The 15,978-nt window shown below is 43.7% G+C and overlaps 1 protein-coding gene across 1 annotated transcript in view; it reads right to left on the reverse strand.

Annotated features, from left to right (window-relative positions):
* The window catches only part of ATG4B (autophagy related 4B cysteine peptidase), a 1,090,283-nt gene that overhangs the window by 537,669 nt on the left and 536,636 nt on the right, over positions 1–15,978 (reverse strand). The window contains exon 6 of the mRNA XM_044069567.1: positions 3,970–4,042. Within this exon, the coding sequence (XP_043925502.1) occupies positions 3,970–4,042 (73 nt within the window). The remainder of the gene's footprint in view (positions 1–3,969; positions 4,043–15,978) is intronic.

Raw genomic sequence — 15,978 nt, forward strand, 5'->3', positions numbered from 1 at the left:
TGGAAGTTCTAACCATTGTAGATCACTTAGAGCATGGCAGTGGTAGGTTCTGAAGGTGGAGTTATTTGCAAACTTGGCAATTTTATTATAACATGTCTCAAGTCTGGCAAGGTCAAGTTTTCTGACACAGGTGAGGACAGGAGCGGCATATGTTAGAATGGGCATTAGGTGAGTTTGGGCAAGGAAAATCTGTGCTTATTTTGTGAGGGATTTTCTGTGTCTGTATAGTGTTCCAATTGTTTTATGGACCCTTTTGATTGTTTGTGAAATATGGATGTCAAAAAGTGGGGTTTTGTCAATTTCAATGCCTAGGAATTTGGTGTGGTCAGAGGGAGAGATAATAGTACCGTTTTTGGAGGAGATAGTGAAGGATAGAGGGGTTGGCATGGTTTTGTTCTGGGTGAAAAGTAGCAATTAATTTTATTAGGGTTTAGGATAGGTTGGATTTGAGTGATCCATGTTTCTACAGAGGTAAAATATTCCTGAGTGAGTTGTTGTACAGTGATGACTGATGATGCTGAACAAATTAGCATTGAATCGTCTGCGTATTGTGTAAGTGAGGCATACTGTGTGGTGGTATGGAGATTATTGGTAAATATGGAGAAAAGAAAGGCTTTTGTGAATATTAATTTGCAAAGATGCTATAATTATTCAGCGTGAAAGAGTGTGTGTGGGTTTATATAAAACCTAGACAAGTTTAAAGTATTCTTGTAAATAATGGCCATGCCTCCACCCTTTTTGTGTGTGCTGTCTAATTTCAAGGTAATCTATTCAGTAATCATATGAAATGCTGGGACACACTAGACAGAGCAGAGTCCTGAAAGACAGAAATTGAACTGATGAAAAAATGGACTTGCATATACTAAGTCCAAGAAATCCATTTCACAGAATATTCCCTTTTCTATGAAGTACGGTGACCTCAGAGTTGGTATACACAAGTTTGGGAGGGCTAGCCCACCACACAGCAGGGGAACAGGGGGGCTTGTTCTCCTTCAAAAAGGAGGTTTAAAGGAGAAGAATTTTGGTCTTTGGGGGGGGGGGGGGCTGGTTGTCAGCACTTGGCATTTTGAGTGCCGAAGTTTCAATATGGAGCAGTTGTATCCCTGTAGTAAGGTTTCTTCATATTTTATTTCTACTTGAAGCCATGTTTCTGTGCCCACTTGTGCATGAGGAGAGTGGTAGGCTACCCAGGCATGCACACCAGTAAGTTTTGTTTTTGCACTTCTAAGGTTAGCTATGTATAGGTGGCGAACATACGGGTTTCAGGGATTGCTATTTTGTGATGTGGCAGAGTTCTTATTTTGTTGAGTGGTTGCAGGATCTGGGTTAGGACTGATGACACCACACACTGCCAAGTGAAAAGACACTAGGGACTATGTATAAGGGTGTTTAAATATCAGCTTTGGTCTAAGGGAAAGCTTGTTTATTATACTGTTGTGGGTGTAATACTTAAACAGGTGTACAGTAGCAGAGAAGAGACTAATGGCTACTACTAGCTGGACATATGTAATGTTTGGGAGATGACTGGGATGGGTATGGAGAACTGTGTATATAGGTAGGTCTTGGTAAGATGCAAGGTAGGCAGCAGTTATGAGGGGTAACAATATAATTGTGTAGAATAGTAGCATTGCAGATATGAAGTAATTAAAAATAAAAACTTAAGGAGAAAAAGAGGAGGAGCAAATGTGAATACTAAAAGAAAACGTTTTAAAACTAGGGAGTCGTTGGAAGGGGGGTGATGTGAAAAGGAAAAAAAACAACTGTTAAAACAAGGGAGTAAATTGAGGGTAGTAATGGCAGAATAAAGTTGAGTGGGGTGTGCAAGAGAAAAAGTAGGATAGTCTAATGGAATGCAGGGGGTGGACAGGAGAGGAAAAAGAGGGAGGCTTAGCTTAAGGTCCGAATGATTGGAGTATTAGAGATGTGAGGATATGTGTCTACAGTCGTGTGTATGCCTTTAAGAGGGGTGGTAAGTTTGTGGAGTTCTCATTGGAGATCAGGTTCTATAAATTCAATGGAATGGGGGGCTGAGGAATTGAGGTGGGAGGGGATCCAGTGTGGAGAAGGCAAAAGCTGTGAGTTATCAAACAAGTAACTGCTACTGGTACTACTATACAGTTTTTTTCTGATTTAAAATGTACTTAAAATAAAAAGTCACTGCTTTAAAAAAACACTGCTTAGAACAGAATAAATATGTATCTCTGCAGCCTGAGGATGTTACTGCTCAATGGCATGATTTATATTGCAAAACTGCATTATTACCTCAATTTACTGGGGGAGGGGGAGCAAGGATGCTCATAAGGAATGGAGAAGGATTTAAAAGGCTAGAAATTCTGGAAAGTAACCATGCTGGACTCTGTATCTGTATTTATATTTAATGTTTTACAATTATTTGCTGTAGGGTAGTTATACCAAGAATAAGTTTTCCCACAGAAATATTTCTTTTCACATATGATATTCACATGCACTGCCATCTGTTGCAGGGGGTCTACTTCAAAACATTGAAATCTTATAACATTGAAATTTATAACATTGAAACTATAATATCAAAAATTCCAAACACCTAAAACCCCAAACAATGAAACTTCAGAACACTGAAAACTACAAAGCACATGTAAATAAGATCCCCTCCACCTATAACAACACCTAACTAACAAACACACTTTCTACTACGTTTTTGAGGGGGGGGGGCAAGCCCCCCTGCACCCCCCCCCCGGTAAATTAAATATGCCAACTGCAAGATTGCACTACAGTGGAAAAAAGTTAATTTCCTAACCTCAGTGCATGGTGATCGCGATACAGTGAGGTTAGGAAATCAACTTTTTTCCACTGTAGTGCAATCCTGGATTTATGGGGGTGGGGGGGGGGGCAACCCCCCCCCCACATGGGGGGTGCAGGGGTACTTGCCCCCCTGCATAAACATAATAGAATGTGTTTGTTAGGTGATATTATAGGTGAAGGGGATGTTATTTACATATGCGCTGTAGTTTTCAGTGTTATGAAGACACTTTAAGTGTTCTGAGCTTTCATTGTTTTGGGTTTTCTGTGTTTTGGGATTTCAATGTTTTGGTCTAAATGTTTTGAATTTCAACGTTATGAAATTTAATGTTTTGACGTAGACCTGTTGCAGCACCTGGACAGCTAGGATATGGGAGGCATGTGGAGTTAAATTATTCTACCTTTCTTTCAGCTGTGCATGACAGGCCTTGCTTATAGTAGGGAGAGAGCTAATGTGGGCAAGCCAATAATAACAACAATCATGAAAGTGCACTTTTAAAGTGACCTGTACACAGGCTCCTTCAGGATGTATCGGATACATAAGAAACTCTAGCAATTACTTTGCAAACAGAAAACATTTTCTGTGCCTTTTAACAACTGTGTTTCAGCTACATTAGAGTAGATGTGTGATAGAACTGAATAAATTCTGGAACTAACTTTCTGGCGACACTTACTCTATACTGAAACAGCAGAAAACTGATTTATTGATGTAGTGCTGCAGTTTAACAGACCTTCATAGGTTCATAGATTAGTACTATGCTAACTGCCCCTGTGGGCCATTGTAAGCCTAGCCAATTACCCTACGCGAGAATCAAACGCTGCACCTTGTGTTTGCAAGGCAAAGATCTTAACCATTATGCTAACCTCCCACCTGTGTTTTAACCTACATTCAATTCAATTCAGTTTTGCAGCCTTTAGAGGAGTTGAATTATAACCCATTCAGAACATTTGGCACCACAGACCAAGCCTGTACCAATGAATGAGGTCAGGCAGTGCTCAAGTGCACAAATATACAAAGCTCCTATCCCTTGCATATGAAAACATTCACTATGTACATCTTTAACCAGTAATCTCCAGCTGGTTTTAGTTGAAAAAAATAAAAATGCACAGAAGTGAACTGTAAACTCTCTCACTTACCCATTCATGTGCTCACATTTCAAGTACAAAAAAAATCAAGTATACACTACTTACCTAAGTACTTGTGCTACTGTATTTGGTCCATACCACTGGCCAATTGATTTACCTTCACCAACTCCCATCTGGGCTGCAAAAACATTGAAATTCAAGTAGTTAAGTGATGGAGTTTACCCAGTGTTTTTATCTGTACCGGTCTCATTCTTGAAATTTAGCTTCTTTATAATAGAAGTTATCACTGTTTTTACAACATGAAACAGTGTAGTTATCAGATTTATACAGAAAAAAACATAATACAAGTGCAGCACTGTCCATGCAGAATCATTGTATTAGCAGGATAATATGCACAAATATTAAATTTTTAGCATGAAAACTAGTCAATGTCATCTCAGTAAAATAGTACTGTACAAACACATACGTCAGCCTAAATAATATGCACTAAAGTAACAATACAGATGTTTAAAACATAACAGAGCATAATCAACCATGAAATAGGGGAGAAGTATCTATAAGCAAGGACAAAGTGCCAACTAAACCCAACTAGTTGAGACAACGAGGTATAAAAAAATAGCATGGATGATAGCATGAATATTGTTTACACTGGAAACAGAATACTTGATGGGGTATTCACTTGTAACATAAAACATATCACAATGAAATGTTTTCACACATTAGGAAATCTTTTCTGAATCGCTTACATTTTTTGTGAAAATGTTTTGGAAGATGAATGCATTTTTAGTAAAGCTGCATCAAAGTTTTAAAGAGAGTTCTTCCTTCTGATAACCTTTGCTTACTAATGAAACATTTGACCAAAACAGAAATTAAAGGAAGTAGATACTGCTCTTCTTCTGCAAGGTACTGTATAGGTACATGTTCTAGACTGTTACACCAGTTATACCTCTTTTTTGTTAATGTCCATAGAAGCCACTAGACTGTTTAACAAAAAGTCCAGGACTGGTTGAACAGAGCTGCAAAAACAAGAGAGAGATGTGAGGTCTGCAATTACATTCATCTCACATAACACACATCCGTGTAATGATAGCTTTTCCATCATAAGTTTGTGGGGAGTCAGACATCAGTTAGGCAACATAATTTGTTGATGAATGACCTGGACACAAGTCATAGCGGTTTTTAGTTCATGAAAATAAAAAAAATCTGAAGATATATAATTATGATTTACAAGACTTATTTGTACCCTAATTGCAAAGTAAGGGTAAGCAGTGCTTCATTTTGGGATAACCAAACCAAGTGGAGACTAGCTCACATTTCCTAATATTAAATTTAAACAGGCTTGGAAATATGGAAGAATGAACTGTTGTTGATATTACAGCATTCCCTCAAACCAGCATAAGAAGTCAAAATGCCACTCACCAAGAGGTGATGGAGGCAAAATTATCAAAGGTAAAGTTTGCAAGTTTAACACTGTGTTACTGAGTAACAGTTTCAAAAATCATGGGAGTTTGGTGAAGCATGCTAAGGATTACTCTATAAAGAGAATATGTCCTCATGCAGTCCTTCATTTATGGATTAAAGATTTTGTGGTTGTGATCCATAAACAGACATTACCCTGTGAGAAAAGTACAGTTGTGTACACTTACCATAAATGTAGATGTTCAAGTGTATTCACTGTTGAAGTCATCACACTAGGGTTATCCTGCCAGGGTTAGCCCTCAGTCGGCCCGAATACCAGAGGCTTAATATTTCTGCATCTGTTGCTGTCACTCCAGGACTGACGTCAGGTCGTCAGTGGTATAAAATCAGGCAGCCAATGCCATTACATCAGTTTTTCTTGCCACAACTGTCAGGAGCCCCCAACAGGGAGCTAGGTTATGGTGGAAGAACAACCCCAGTAGAAAGTAAATACCAAAAATTCCCTGTAAGGAGAGAGGGAGACAGACAGAGAGAGAAGGGGGATGGAGGGTAGGAAACCAGAACTGCAACAGTGAATACACTCGAACATCTACATTTATGGTAAGTGTACACAAAGTACAGTTTTGTACCTACCATAAATGTAGATGTCCGATAGGAATGCATCTGCAGTCCTTACAAATGGGTTGTCCTGTCGTCAGGCAGCCCTTCGGTTGGCCGGATTCCAAAGTCTGGGTCTGGCTTCGGCTGGTGTCGCACTTCACCCGACGTCATCGCTGCAGTTTTTCGGGTATAAAGGCATCAGCCGACGCCATTTTCCTCAGTGTTTCTTGCCCCAGATGCCAGGTGCCCTCTTGGATGGCTAAATTTGGATAAATGCCAATGTTTCCAAATAGTAGAGAGCAAACACATAAAATAAGCATGTATGTACATATATACAAACAAATACACCATAATAGATCCCCCCCAAGCTAGCTGAAGGATGGCAAATACCCTAGGAGTACCACAGAGGGGAAGGTGGGTGGGTAATCCTGACTGCAGATGCATTCCTATCGGACATCTACATTTATGGTAGGTACAAAACTGTACTATGTCCTTCAAGGATGCATCTGCAGTCCTTACAAATGGGTAGAATACCATAGCTAAACTAGGGGAGGAGGAAAAAAGGAGAGATTATGGTGTAGTTAGGATCCCTTGCAAAAACAGCAGTGGCAAAACCTGCTCGGGATCTAGAGTATAAAGGTAAATTGTAATGCTTGGCAAATGTATGCATGGAGGTCCAAGTAGCAGCCTCTATAATGTCCTTGGTAGCCACTCCTCGTAAGAAAGCTGTGGTAGTGGCTGTAGCCCTTGTGGAGTGAGGCCTGATGTTCTCTGGAGTTTTCTTTCCATGATAGGAGTAACAAAATCTAATGCAATTTCCTATCCATTTGGAGATTGTCTGTTTTGAAATTGGTTTTCCTTCCTTTCCTGTTGCATATGCTACCAGAAGCTGGTCAGTTTTTCTATTGGACTTGGTCCTGTCCAGGTAGTAGCGTAATTGTCTATGTACATCCAAGGTATGCAAGAGTCTTTCTCCCCTGTTCTGTGGGTTGGGGAAGAATGTAGGTAGGTGGATAGCCTGATTTAAAGACATTCTGGATACCACCTTAGGCATAAATGTAGGATTTGTTCTCATGGACACTCTATCTTGATGGAAGATCAGGAAGGGTTGCACTGCCATTAATGCCTGTAGTTCAGAGACCCTTCTTGCTGAGGTTATTGCCAGCAGGAAAGCAGTCTTCCAGGATAAGTATTGTAATTCTGCTGTTGCTGCTGGTTCGAAAGGGGGAAGTGTCAATTTTTCTAGCACAAAGTTCAAGTCCCATGCTGGCAATGGTGGTTTCCTGGGAGGTTTTACATTTTTAATCCCTCTCAGAAACTGTCTGAGCAGAGGATGAGAGAAGACAGGAGGATCCAAGCTGTATTCTGCTGAAATAGCTGATGCATGTATCTTGATGGAAGAATAGGACAGGCCTGTATGGAAGAGCTCTGCCAAGTACTCCAGGATGTTGGCTATGTTTACCAGTGCCACATCTTCTCCCTTTGCAGTACTCCAAATGAGATATCTTTTCCATTTTGCTGCATAATTCTTTCTTGTTGAAGGTCTACGAGCCTCCGGGATTATGTCTTTAACCCTCTGAGATAAATTTGGGTTAATTGCTCTTATGTAATGTTCCAGGCAGTTAGCTGCAGAGTTTTCAGGTTTGGATGCAGGATGTTGTAGTTGTTCTGTGTTAACAGTAATGGGATCAGGGGTAGTGTCCATATTTGTTCCCGGGACATGCTCCTCAGCAATGGGTACCAATGTTGTCTTGGCCAGTCTGGAGCTATCAGAATGATCCTTGGATGTTCCTCTTTGATCTTCAAAAGCACCTTGTGCATCAAAGGAAGTGGTGGGAATGCGTATGCTGTCAGGTTTTTCCAACTGAAAGATAGGGAGTCCACCTTCCAAGCAAGTGGGTGGTACGTCCTTGTGCAGAATTTCTTTAGCTGGTGATTGAGTGGGGATGCAAATAAGTCTATTTGTGGTAATCCCCATTCTCTTGTGATGGCTTTGAAGATGTCCGGATGCAGCATCCATTCGTGGGTATTTGTGGTAGTTCTGCTTAATATGTCTGCTAGAATGTTTTCTCTTCCCGGTACAAAAATTGCTTGTAACTGAATGTTGTAGCTCAGAGCCACATCCCATAGGTCCAGTGCCAGCCGGCATAGAGGATATGAATGTGTGCCTCCCTGTTTGTTGATGTACCACATAACTGTGGTGTTGTCTGTCCTTATCATCAACTGACCTTCTTGGAGATATGGTCTGAATGACTGGATTGCCAATTTTACTGCCAGCATTTCCTTTAGATTTATGTGCAGGCGCAGCTGTTCTTGAGTCCATAAGCCTTGTATGCACTTGCCCAGCATGTGTGCCCCCCAACCGAGGTCTGAGGCATCTGTCGTGATGGTTTGGCTTGGTTGACTGTTGCAGAAGGGCAGTCCTGTGTTTGATTGACAGGCCTGAGCCCACCATAGGAACTCTTGCTTCAGGCATGGGATTATTGGAATTTTGGTTTCTAGGCTGTGCTTGTGTTGGGACCACAAATTCTTTAGGTACCACTGTAGCTTTCTCATATGCAGTCTGGCATGAGGGACCAGAATTATGCAGGATGCCATGAAGCCTAGGGCTTGTAGTACTTTTCTTGCAGTTAGATGGTTCTGTTTTGTTAATGCCAAGAAGTAGAGAGGTAGTTGCTCTTTCTTTTCTGCAGTTAGGAATGCCATTTGTTTTGATGTGTCCAGCTCTGCACCCAGAAAGGTTATTCTTTGGGATGGAATCAGCCTTGACTTTTTTATATTGACTGTATATCCCAGGGCTTGCAGCAGGTAAATGACTCTTTGTAAGTCTTCTGTTAGCTTGCTTTTGTTGTCCGCTTGTATCAGGCAGTCGTCCAGGTAGGGATAAATTTGGATCCCCTGAAGTCTGCAATGAGCAATTACTGATGCCAGGAATTTCGTGAACACTCTGGGCGCAGTAGATAAGCCAAAGGGCAATGCTGAGTATTGATAATGCTCTGATCCTGCAAGAAATCTGAGGTATCTTCTGCAAATTGGTCGTATGGGGACGTGCAGGTATGCCTCCTTGAGATCTAGAGTTACCAGCCAAGACTCCTTGCCCAGCATGGGAAGAAGCTGCTGTAAGGTCAGCATTTTGAATTTTGGAACAATGAGGAATGTGTTTAAAGCGGACAGGTCGAGAATAGGCCTCCATTTGCTCTCTTTTCTTGGTACCAGGAAGAGTCTGGAGTAAAATCCCTTTCCTTGTTCCATAGATGGTACCTTTTCCACAGCTCTCATTCTTAATAGTTGAGATATTTGCTTTAGAGCTTCTGCCCTTTGAGTAGGTGGTAGGTTTGGCATTCCTCTCTTTCCTGGTAGAGTATGGAAATGGAACCTGTAACCTTGGTCTATAGTTTGCAAAATCCATTTTTCCCTTGTGATGCAATGCCAGTTCTTTGAAAATAAGGTTAGCTTTCCGCCTAAGGGTGCTTCCAGTTGTTCCCTGGTAGGCGGTGCCCCAGCCATGTCACTGTGATTGTGTTGTTGTAGTGGTGGTGGCTGCGTCCGTGCCTCGCTGGTTGTTACCTTGCCACTGGCGTCCCCTGTAGGCACCCCTGGATTGGTTTCTGCCTCTTGAACGCCTATTCCTGCCTCTCTGTGTCTTAGAGGAGTCTGGAAAGGACCAATTCTTGGAGGGCCAGTTCCTGCTAAACCTTGGAGGTTGAACCTGTAAGAAATCTTTCACTGTTTGTACAGATTTTGCCTTCTCTTCCATCTTTTTTAGTACCTGCTGTGCAGGGGAACCAAATAAATTGACCTTGTCCATGGGTGCATCCAAAAGCTTTGATTTGACATGGTCTGGTAATGCCTGCTCTTTCAACCATGCATGTCTCCTGATAACTGTGCCAGTCATGGCTGATCTAAAGGAAGCCTCCAGTGCATCATAGCCACATTTTAAAGAATGGTTACTAACCTGCTGTATGTTATGTACCATTTCCTGAACATATTTTTTATCTAAAGATTCTTCAGAGGACAGCTTTTTAGTTAACTGGTCAAGCATAAACTCTTGATATTGAATCATTGGCAGTTCAAAGCCCTAGCTGACAAAGTAGCAGAGGTGTAAACTTTTTTACCCCATCTCTCTAAGGACCTAGAGTCCCTTTCAGAGGGGAGGGGGTTTTTAGTAGATGTAGTTGCTACAGCTTTAGGGCCCTGGGAGATAGTCTCTGGATCTGCAAAAGGAGCCTTGTATAAATGGTGATGAGTGTCCGGGACCCTGTAGAACCTATCGGGCTTAGCAGGGGCCGGAGGTAATGAATCAGGAGCAGTGCAAGCATCATTAAATGCATCATCTACAACAGAAAGAACTGGAGGTATAGCTAAAGGCCTATGTTGTGGCAAATGTAGAAAGGTTCTAAGCCTTTTTCTGGAGTCTGAGAAATCTTGGCCCTGCCACTGAAATTGTTCCCTCATAGCATGCAAGGTTTCCCCAAAGGAAAATTCCTCAGGTGGAGAGGCTGAAGGAATGGACTCTTCAGCATCAGAGTCTTCGTAAGGGGAATAAGGAGCCTCAGGAGGGTCTGTATGTTCTGAGTCATCAGAGGAATCATCTGTGGATACTGGCTCAGGGGCTCTGCTCTAGGCCTCTTTTCTGGAGGTGGGTGAGAGGTCCTGTCTGGATGAGGCTGGGATCCACGAATTAAAGAAATGAGATCCTCAGCCAAAGAAAGCATATGGGAACTGGTGCTGGGCCTGTGAGAGGGGGGTTTGGCAGGCACCGTTTTTGAAGCTTTGGCTGCTTTAGCCCTGGCAAAAGCCTTAATAGACATGGCTGCAGGAGGCCTAGCAGCTCCACGTGCAGGGGTTGAAATATCCAAGGGAATAGTGTCTGATAATTCCTGAGAAACCGCAAAAGAAGGTTGGATTTCAGAAGCCGATTCTACCAAGTTAGAGGAGGCCTCGGTAGAAGGCATGGTTTCGGCTGAAGAAAGAACCGCTGGCTCGGTTTCGGCCGAAACCGAGACACTCGCGGTTTGCTTAACCGCGGTTTCGCCGAAACCGCGGACCGCGAGTGTTGGTCCTTTTCTTTGCGTTTTTCTGGTAATTTGCGTAGTCGGAGGATCCGACGGCATAATATAGGCAAAATCAGAGCCGAAAAACTGCTCAGCAAACTCCGACCGACGTCTAAGCGTCCGACGGTTAAAAGAAGCACAGGCTAGACAAGCTGCTACGTCGTGGTCTGGGCCTAAACAATGCATGCAGTAGGAGTGGAAATCTTTATGAGGTATTTGTTTCCCACAAGATAAACAGTTATTCACTTTCTCTGACATCGGCTGAGGCAAGAAAGAGTCCCGAACGGGGTACTTAGCTTTTTAGAAGTCTTCGAAGTAGTATTCGGTAGTAGTAATCTCTGGATCTGACCGACCGGCACTTGCGAACAGCTTCTGCTTCGGGCGCCACGCGGCAAGAAAGACTGAGGAAAATGGCGTCGGCTGATGCCTTTATACCCGAAAAACTGCAGCGATGACGTCGGGTGAAGTGCGACACCAGCCGAAGCCAGACCCAGACTTTGGAATCCGGCCGACCGAAGGGCTGCCTGACGACAGGACAACCCATTTGTAAGGACTGCAGATGCATCCTTGAAGGACATCTGTACTACGTTCTTCATGTTTCACTGTTATAGTCATCACACTTGGGTTGATTCCCAAAGCTGAAGAAAAGGATAGAGGCAGTCAAGAAGACTGGGGGCTGGCTAGGATGCCCTGCAAGACTGGGGTGGCAAAGCCTGCCCTGGATTTGGAGAAGATAGGCAGGTGGTAATGCTTGGTGAAGGTATGAACAGAAGTCCATGTTACAGCCTCCAGGATGTCCCTGGTGGGGACCCCTCTGAGAAAAGCTGCAGAGGTGGCGGTTGCCCTGGTGGAATGTGTCCTGTCCCCCTTTGGGGGTGGTTTCCCATGCCATTTGTAGCAGAAATGGATGCAGTGTGCTATCCATTTGGAGACTGTTTGGATATGGCCTTGCCCTCTGCCCCTACTGCAAAGCTGACTAGCAATTGGTCAGTTTTTCTAAAAGATTTAGTTCTATCCACATAGCATCTGAGCTGTCTGTGCACATCTAGAGAGTGCAGAATCCTTTCCCCCTTGTTTTGTGGGTTAGGGAAAAAGCTGGGCAAATGAATGGATTGGTTGAGAGCCACACTGGTCACCACTTTAGGCATGAAGGATGGGTTAATCCTGAGGGAGACCCTGTCAGCATGGAAAATGATGAAGGACTCTACAGCCATGAGTGCTTGTAGCTCTGAAACGCTTCTAGCTGAAGTGATGGCCAGAAGCAAGGCTGTTTTCCAAGAGAGAAACTTTAACTCTGTTGAAGCTGCATGCTCAAAGAGGGGTAGGGTGTGCTTTTACAACACAAAGTTAAGGTCCCAAGCTGGGGTAGGCACTCTTCTGGGTGGCCTAGTTGTTAGCCCCTCTTAGGAACTGTTTGATGAGAGGGTGTGAGAAGAGAGGTGGCTCTGTGCTGTAATGAGCAGAGATGGTAGAGGCATGAATTTTAATAGAAGAGAAGGACAGACCCCTGTGTAGTAGAGGTCTGCTAGGTAATCCAGGATGAGAGGTAGGGACGGCTGTGCGGTTTCTGCTCCCTTAGCCTGGATCCAGGTGCAAAACCTTTTCCATTTGTCAACATAGGATTTTCTAGTGCTGGAGCATCTGGCCTCATGTATAACATCCAGGACATGTTTGCTTAGGCTGGCAGCTGAAGGAGAGGTCAGGGAATAAGCCAGGCTGCCAGGTTCAGGGTCTGCAATTGTGGATGCATGAATTCTCCATTCTTCTGGGTCAGGAGTGTTGGGATCTGAGGTAGGTGCCATGGTGGCAGGGGTGACAAGTGCGCAGCAGTGGGTACAAGTGCTGGCAAGGCCATTCTGGGGCAATCAAAATTGCCCTTGTTTTTTCCTCCCTTATTTTTAGCAGTACCCTTGAAATGAGTGGTAGAGGGGGAAATGCATAGATCGAGAGGTTTACCCATTGGAAGGACAGAGCAACCACTTTTCCGGGCCTTGCTGTGAGGTTCCCTGGTGCAGAATGTGCTGAGCTGATGATTGGAGTGGGAGGCAAAGAGGTTCACCTTCGGGGTGCCCAATTTCTGGGTTACAAGGTTGAAGGTTCTATGGTCTAGCTGCCACTCATGTGGATCTAGCAGGTTTCTGCTTAAGTTGTCTGCCAGAGAGTTTAGGGAGACTGGCAGGAATTGTGCTAGCAGGTGTATTCGCATGGCTGAGGAACAGTTTGATGTATCTGCGATAAGGGTCTGGGCGACGTGGGGTTGTGAAAAGGGAAGTCTCTTGTTGTGGTTGCATGCTGCTGCCCACCAAAGAAAATGTTTCCTTAGACAGGGTATCATAGGTATGATAGTTTCCAGGTCTTGAGAGTGTTGACACCAAAGGTATTTTAGGTACCATTGTAGTTTCCTCATATGCAGTCTGGTATATGGAATGAGTAGAATGCAGGAGGCCATGAACCCTAGAGCTTGCAGTCTTTTCCTTGTGGATAACTGGGTTCTGGTGGCTAGTTGAGAGAAGTAGCCTGTCAGGTAGGCTTGTGTTTCTGGAGTAAGGAATGCCATCTGAGATGCTGTGTCCAGGCTTGCTCCCAGGAATACAATTTTTTGTGTGGGGACTAGTTTTGATTTCTTTTCATTGATAGTATACCCCAGGGAGGTCAGTAGGTCCTTTACAAAGGTCAAGTGCTGTAACAGCTTTTCCTGACTGTCTGCCTGAATCAGGCAATCATCTAAGTAGGGGTAAATTTGAATATTTCTTTGACTGCAAAAAGCAATGGCTGGAGCCAAGCATTTTGTGAAAACTCTGGGAGCAGTGGTTAAGCCAAAGGGAAGCACAGAGAAATGAAAGTGCATAGATCCTGCCCTGAAACGTAGATATTTCCTGCAAGATTCTCTGAATGGGATGTGTAAGTAGGCCTCTTTTAGGTCTAGGGTGGCTAACCAAGCATTCTTGGAAAGCATAGGAAGAAGCTGCTGGAGGGTGAGCATTTTGAATTTGGTATCACCAGAAAGGTGTTTAGAATGGATAGATCGAGGATTGGACACCAGGTGCCCTCTTTTCTGGGTACCAGGGAAGAAGATCTGGGAACCCTTTTGGGGTTGGCAAAGTGTGGAAATAAAATTTGTATTCCTAAGACACTATGTTGAGGACCCATCATTCGGTGGTAATAGAGGCCCAGTTGTTTGCAATGAAGGATAGTTTTCCTCCTATGGGCACAAGCAGGTGGGCAGAGGTAAGGGGTGGAAGTGTAAAGTAATTGTGAGTTCTTACCATAACGGGGTGGCTTAGCACTTCCTGTTTTTGAAGAGGAGGAACTCCATTGCTTAGATCTCTGCATTCCTTGGGACTGCTGTCTGGGGGGGGGGGGGGTCTGCTTCCCATGGGTCTTGGCTGAGCTGGTCTGGAGGGGGCTGGAAAGAACCACTGCTTGGAGGGGAAATGCCTACTGAACTTCGGAGGCTGGACCTGTAGAAAGTCTTTAGCTGTCTGCATAGATTTTGCTTTTTCTTCCATCTTTTTTAAGACCACTTCTGCCTTGGTGCCAAACAAATTGTCTTTGTTCAATGGTGCGTCCAATAATTTTGATTTGAAATAGTCTGGTAAGGTCTGTTCCTTAAGCCAAGCATGCCTTCTAAAGACAGAACCAGTGACTGCTGCCATGCAAGATGCTTCTAGGGCGTCAAAGCCACATTGCAAGGTGTGCTTAGTAACGTGACTTGCAGAATGCATAAGCTCTTGTAATTCTTTACTTTCTGCATAAGCAGGAAAGGAAGACATTTTTTGTTTGAGGAGTTCCATGGTATGCTGCTGATATTTCAGCAAGTGGAACTGACAATTTAGTGTTCTAATAGCAAGAGTTGCAGAGGTGTCTACTTTTTTACCCCATCTGTCTAAAGCTCAAGAATCCCTGTCTGAGGGGGTGGGATTCTTAGCTGAGGTTGCTTTAATTCCTTTAAGTCCTTGGGAGAGGACCTCTGGGTCAGAAGTAGGATTTTTGAAAAGGAATTTGTGAGATTCAGGGACTCTGTAGTACCTGCCAGGTTTCCTGGGAGCAGGAGGAAGGGTGTGAGGAGTCAAACTGGATTCCATAAAAACATCATCCACAACATCCAGGACAGGAGAAATGGCTAAAGGTCTGTGCTGTGGTAAATCTAAGAATTCCCAGAATCTCTTTTTTGACTGAGGATAGCCCTGACATTCCCATTGGAAATGCTCCCTTAAAGTATGCAGGGTTTCACCAAATGAAAAATCCTTGTGAGGAGAGGCTGAAGGAATGGATTCCTCTGCATCAGAATCTTCATAAGCAGAGAGGGCTTGCATGTCTTCATATTCAGAAACCTCAGAGTCATCGGACTCCTGTTCAGATAAAACTACTGGGGACAAGTCTCTTTTTCTTTTGGAAGGGGTAGCCTGGCTTCCCCTAATAAGCATAATAAAGTCTTCTGCCATTTTAAGCATTTGAGACTGAGGCATGGAACCAGGTGCCTGAGCTTGGGTCGTCATTTTTTTAGGCGTAGTTCATACCCCTGGGTCTTAGAAACTCAGTAATTTTAGAAAGAACTGAAGAAGTGAAAGAAGTTGTCAGTTTGTATAGAGTATCAGTAGTGCGAATAACTTCCTCGGAAGCTGGTGCCTGCTAAACGGCTCCAGACCCATCCAAAGAAGAGACATCTGCAGGATCCTTAGTCAAAGAAGAGTCTCATGGCATACCGGAATCCGAACGGTAGTGGCCTGCGAATCCAAGGAAGCAGGCATCAGGGGCTGCGAAAGCACCTCACTGAGGACCAGAGAACTGGCGACTAGCTTAACGAAGTGTCATCGGCAGTTTTGGACCTGTGCGGTCTGTCTCTGTCATTATTCTTACGTTTTTTCGGGAGATCGGTAGCTTTCCGAAGCCATATCGAAATACGAGGATTGAGAGCAAAAATATTTAGCTACAATAAGGGCCTGACGACGTATAGTTCTGGCGTTGAACAAAGCATAAAAGCGACAGCAAGGGACGTTGCGGTCTGGGCCTAAACAGGTGACGCAGTAAGAATGGAAAT

This window comes from Protopterus annectens, chromosome 4.part0 (genome assembly GCF_019279795.1).
Source record: "Protopterus annectens isolate FY-2018-M chromosome 4.part0, PAN1.0, whole genome shotgun sequence".
NCBI lineage: Eukaryota > Metazoa > Chordata > Ceratodontiformes > Protopteridae > Protopterus > Protopterus annectens.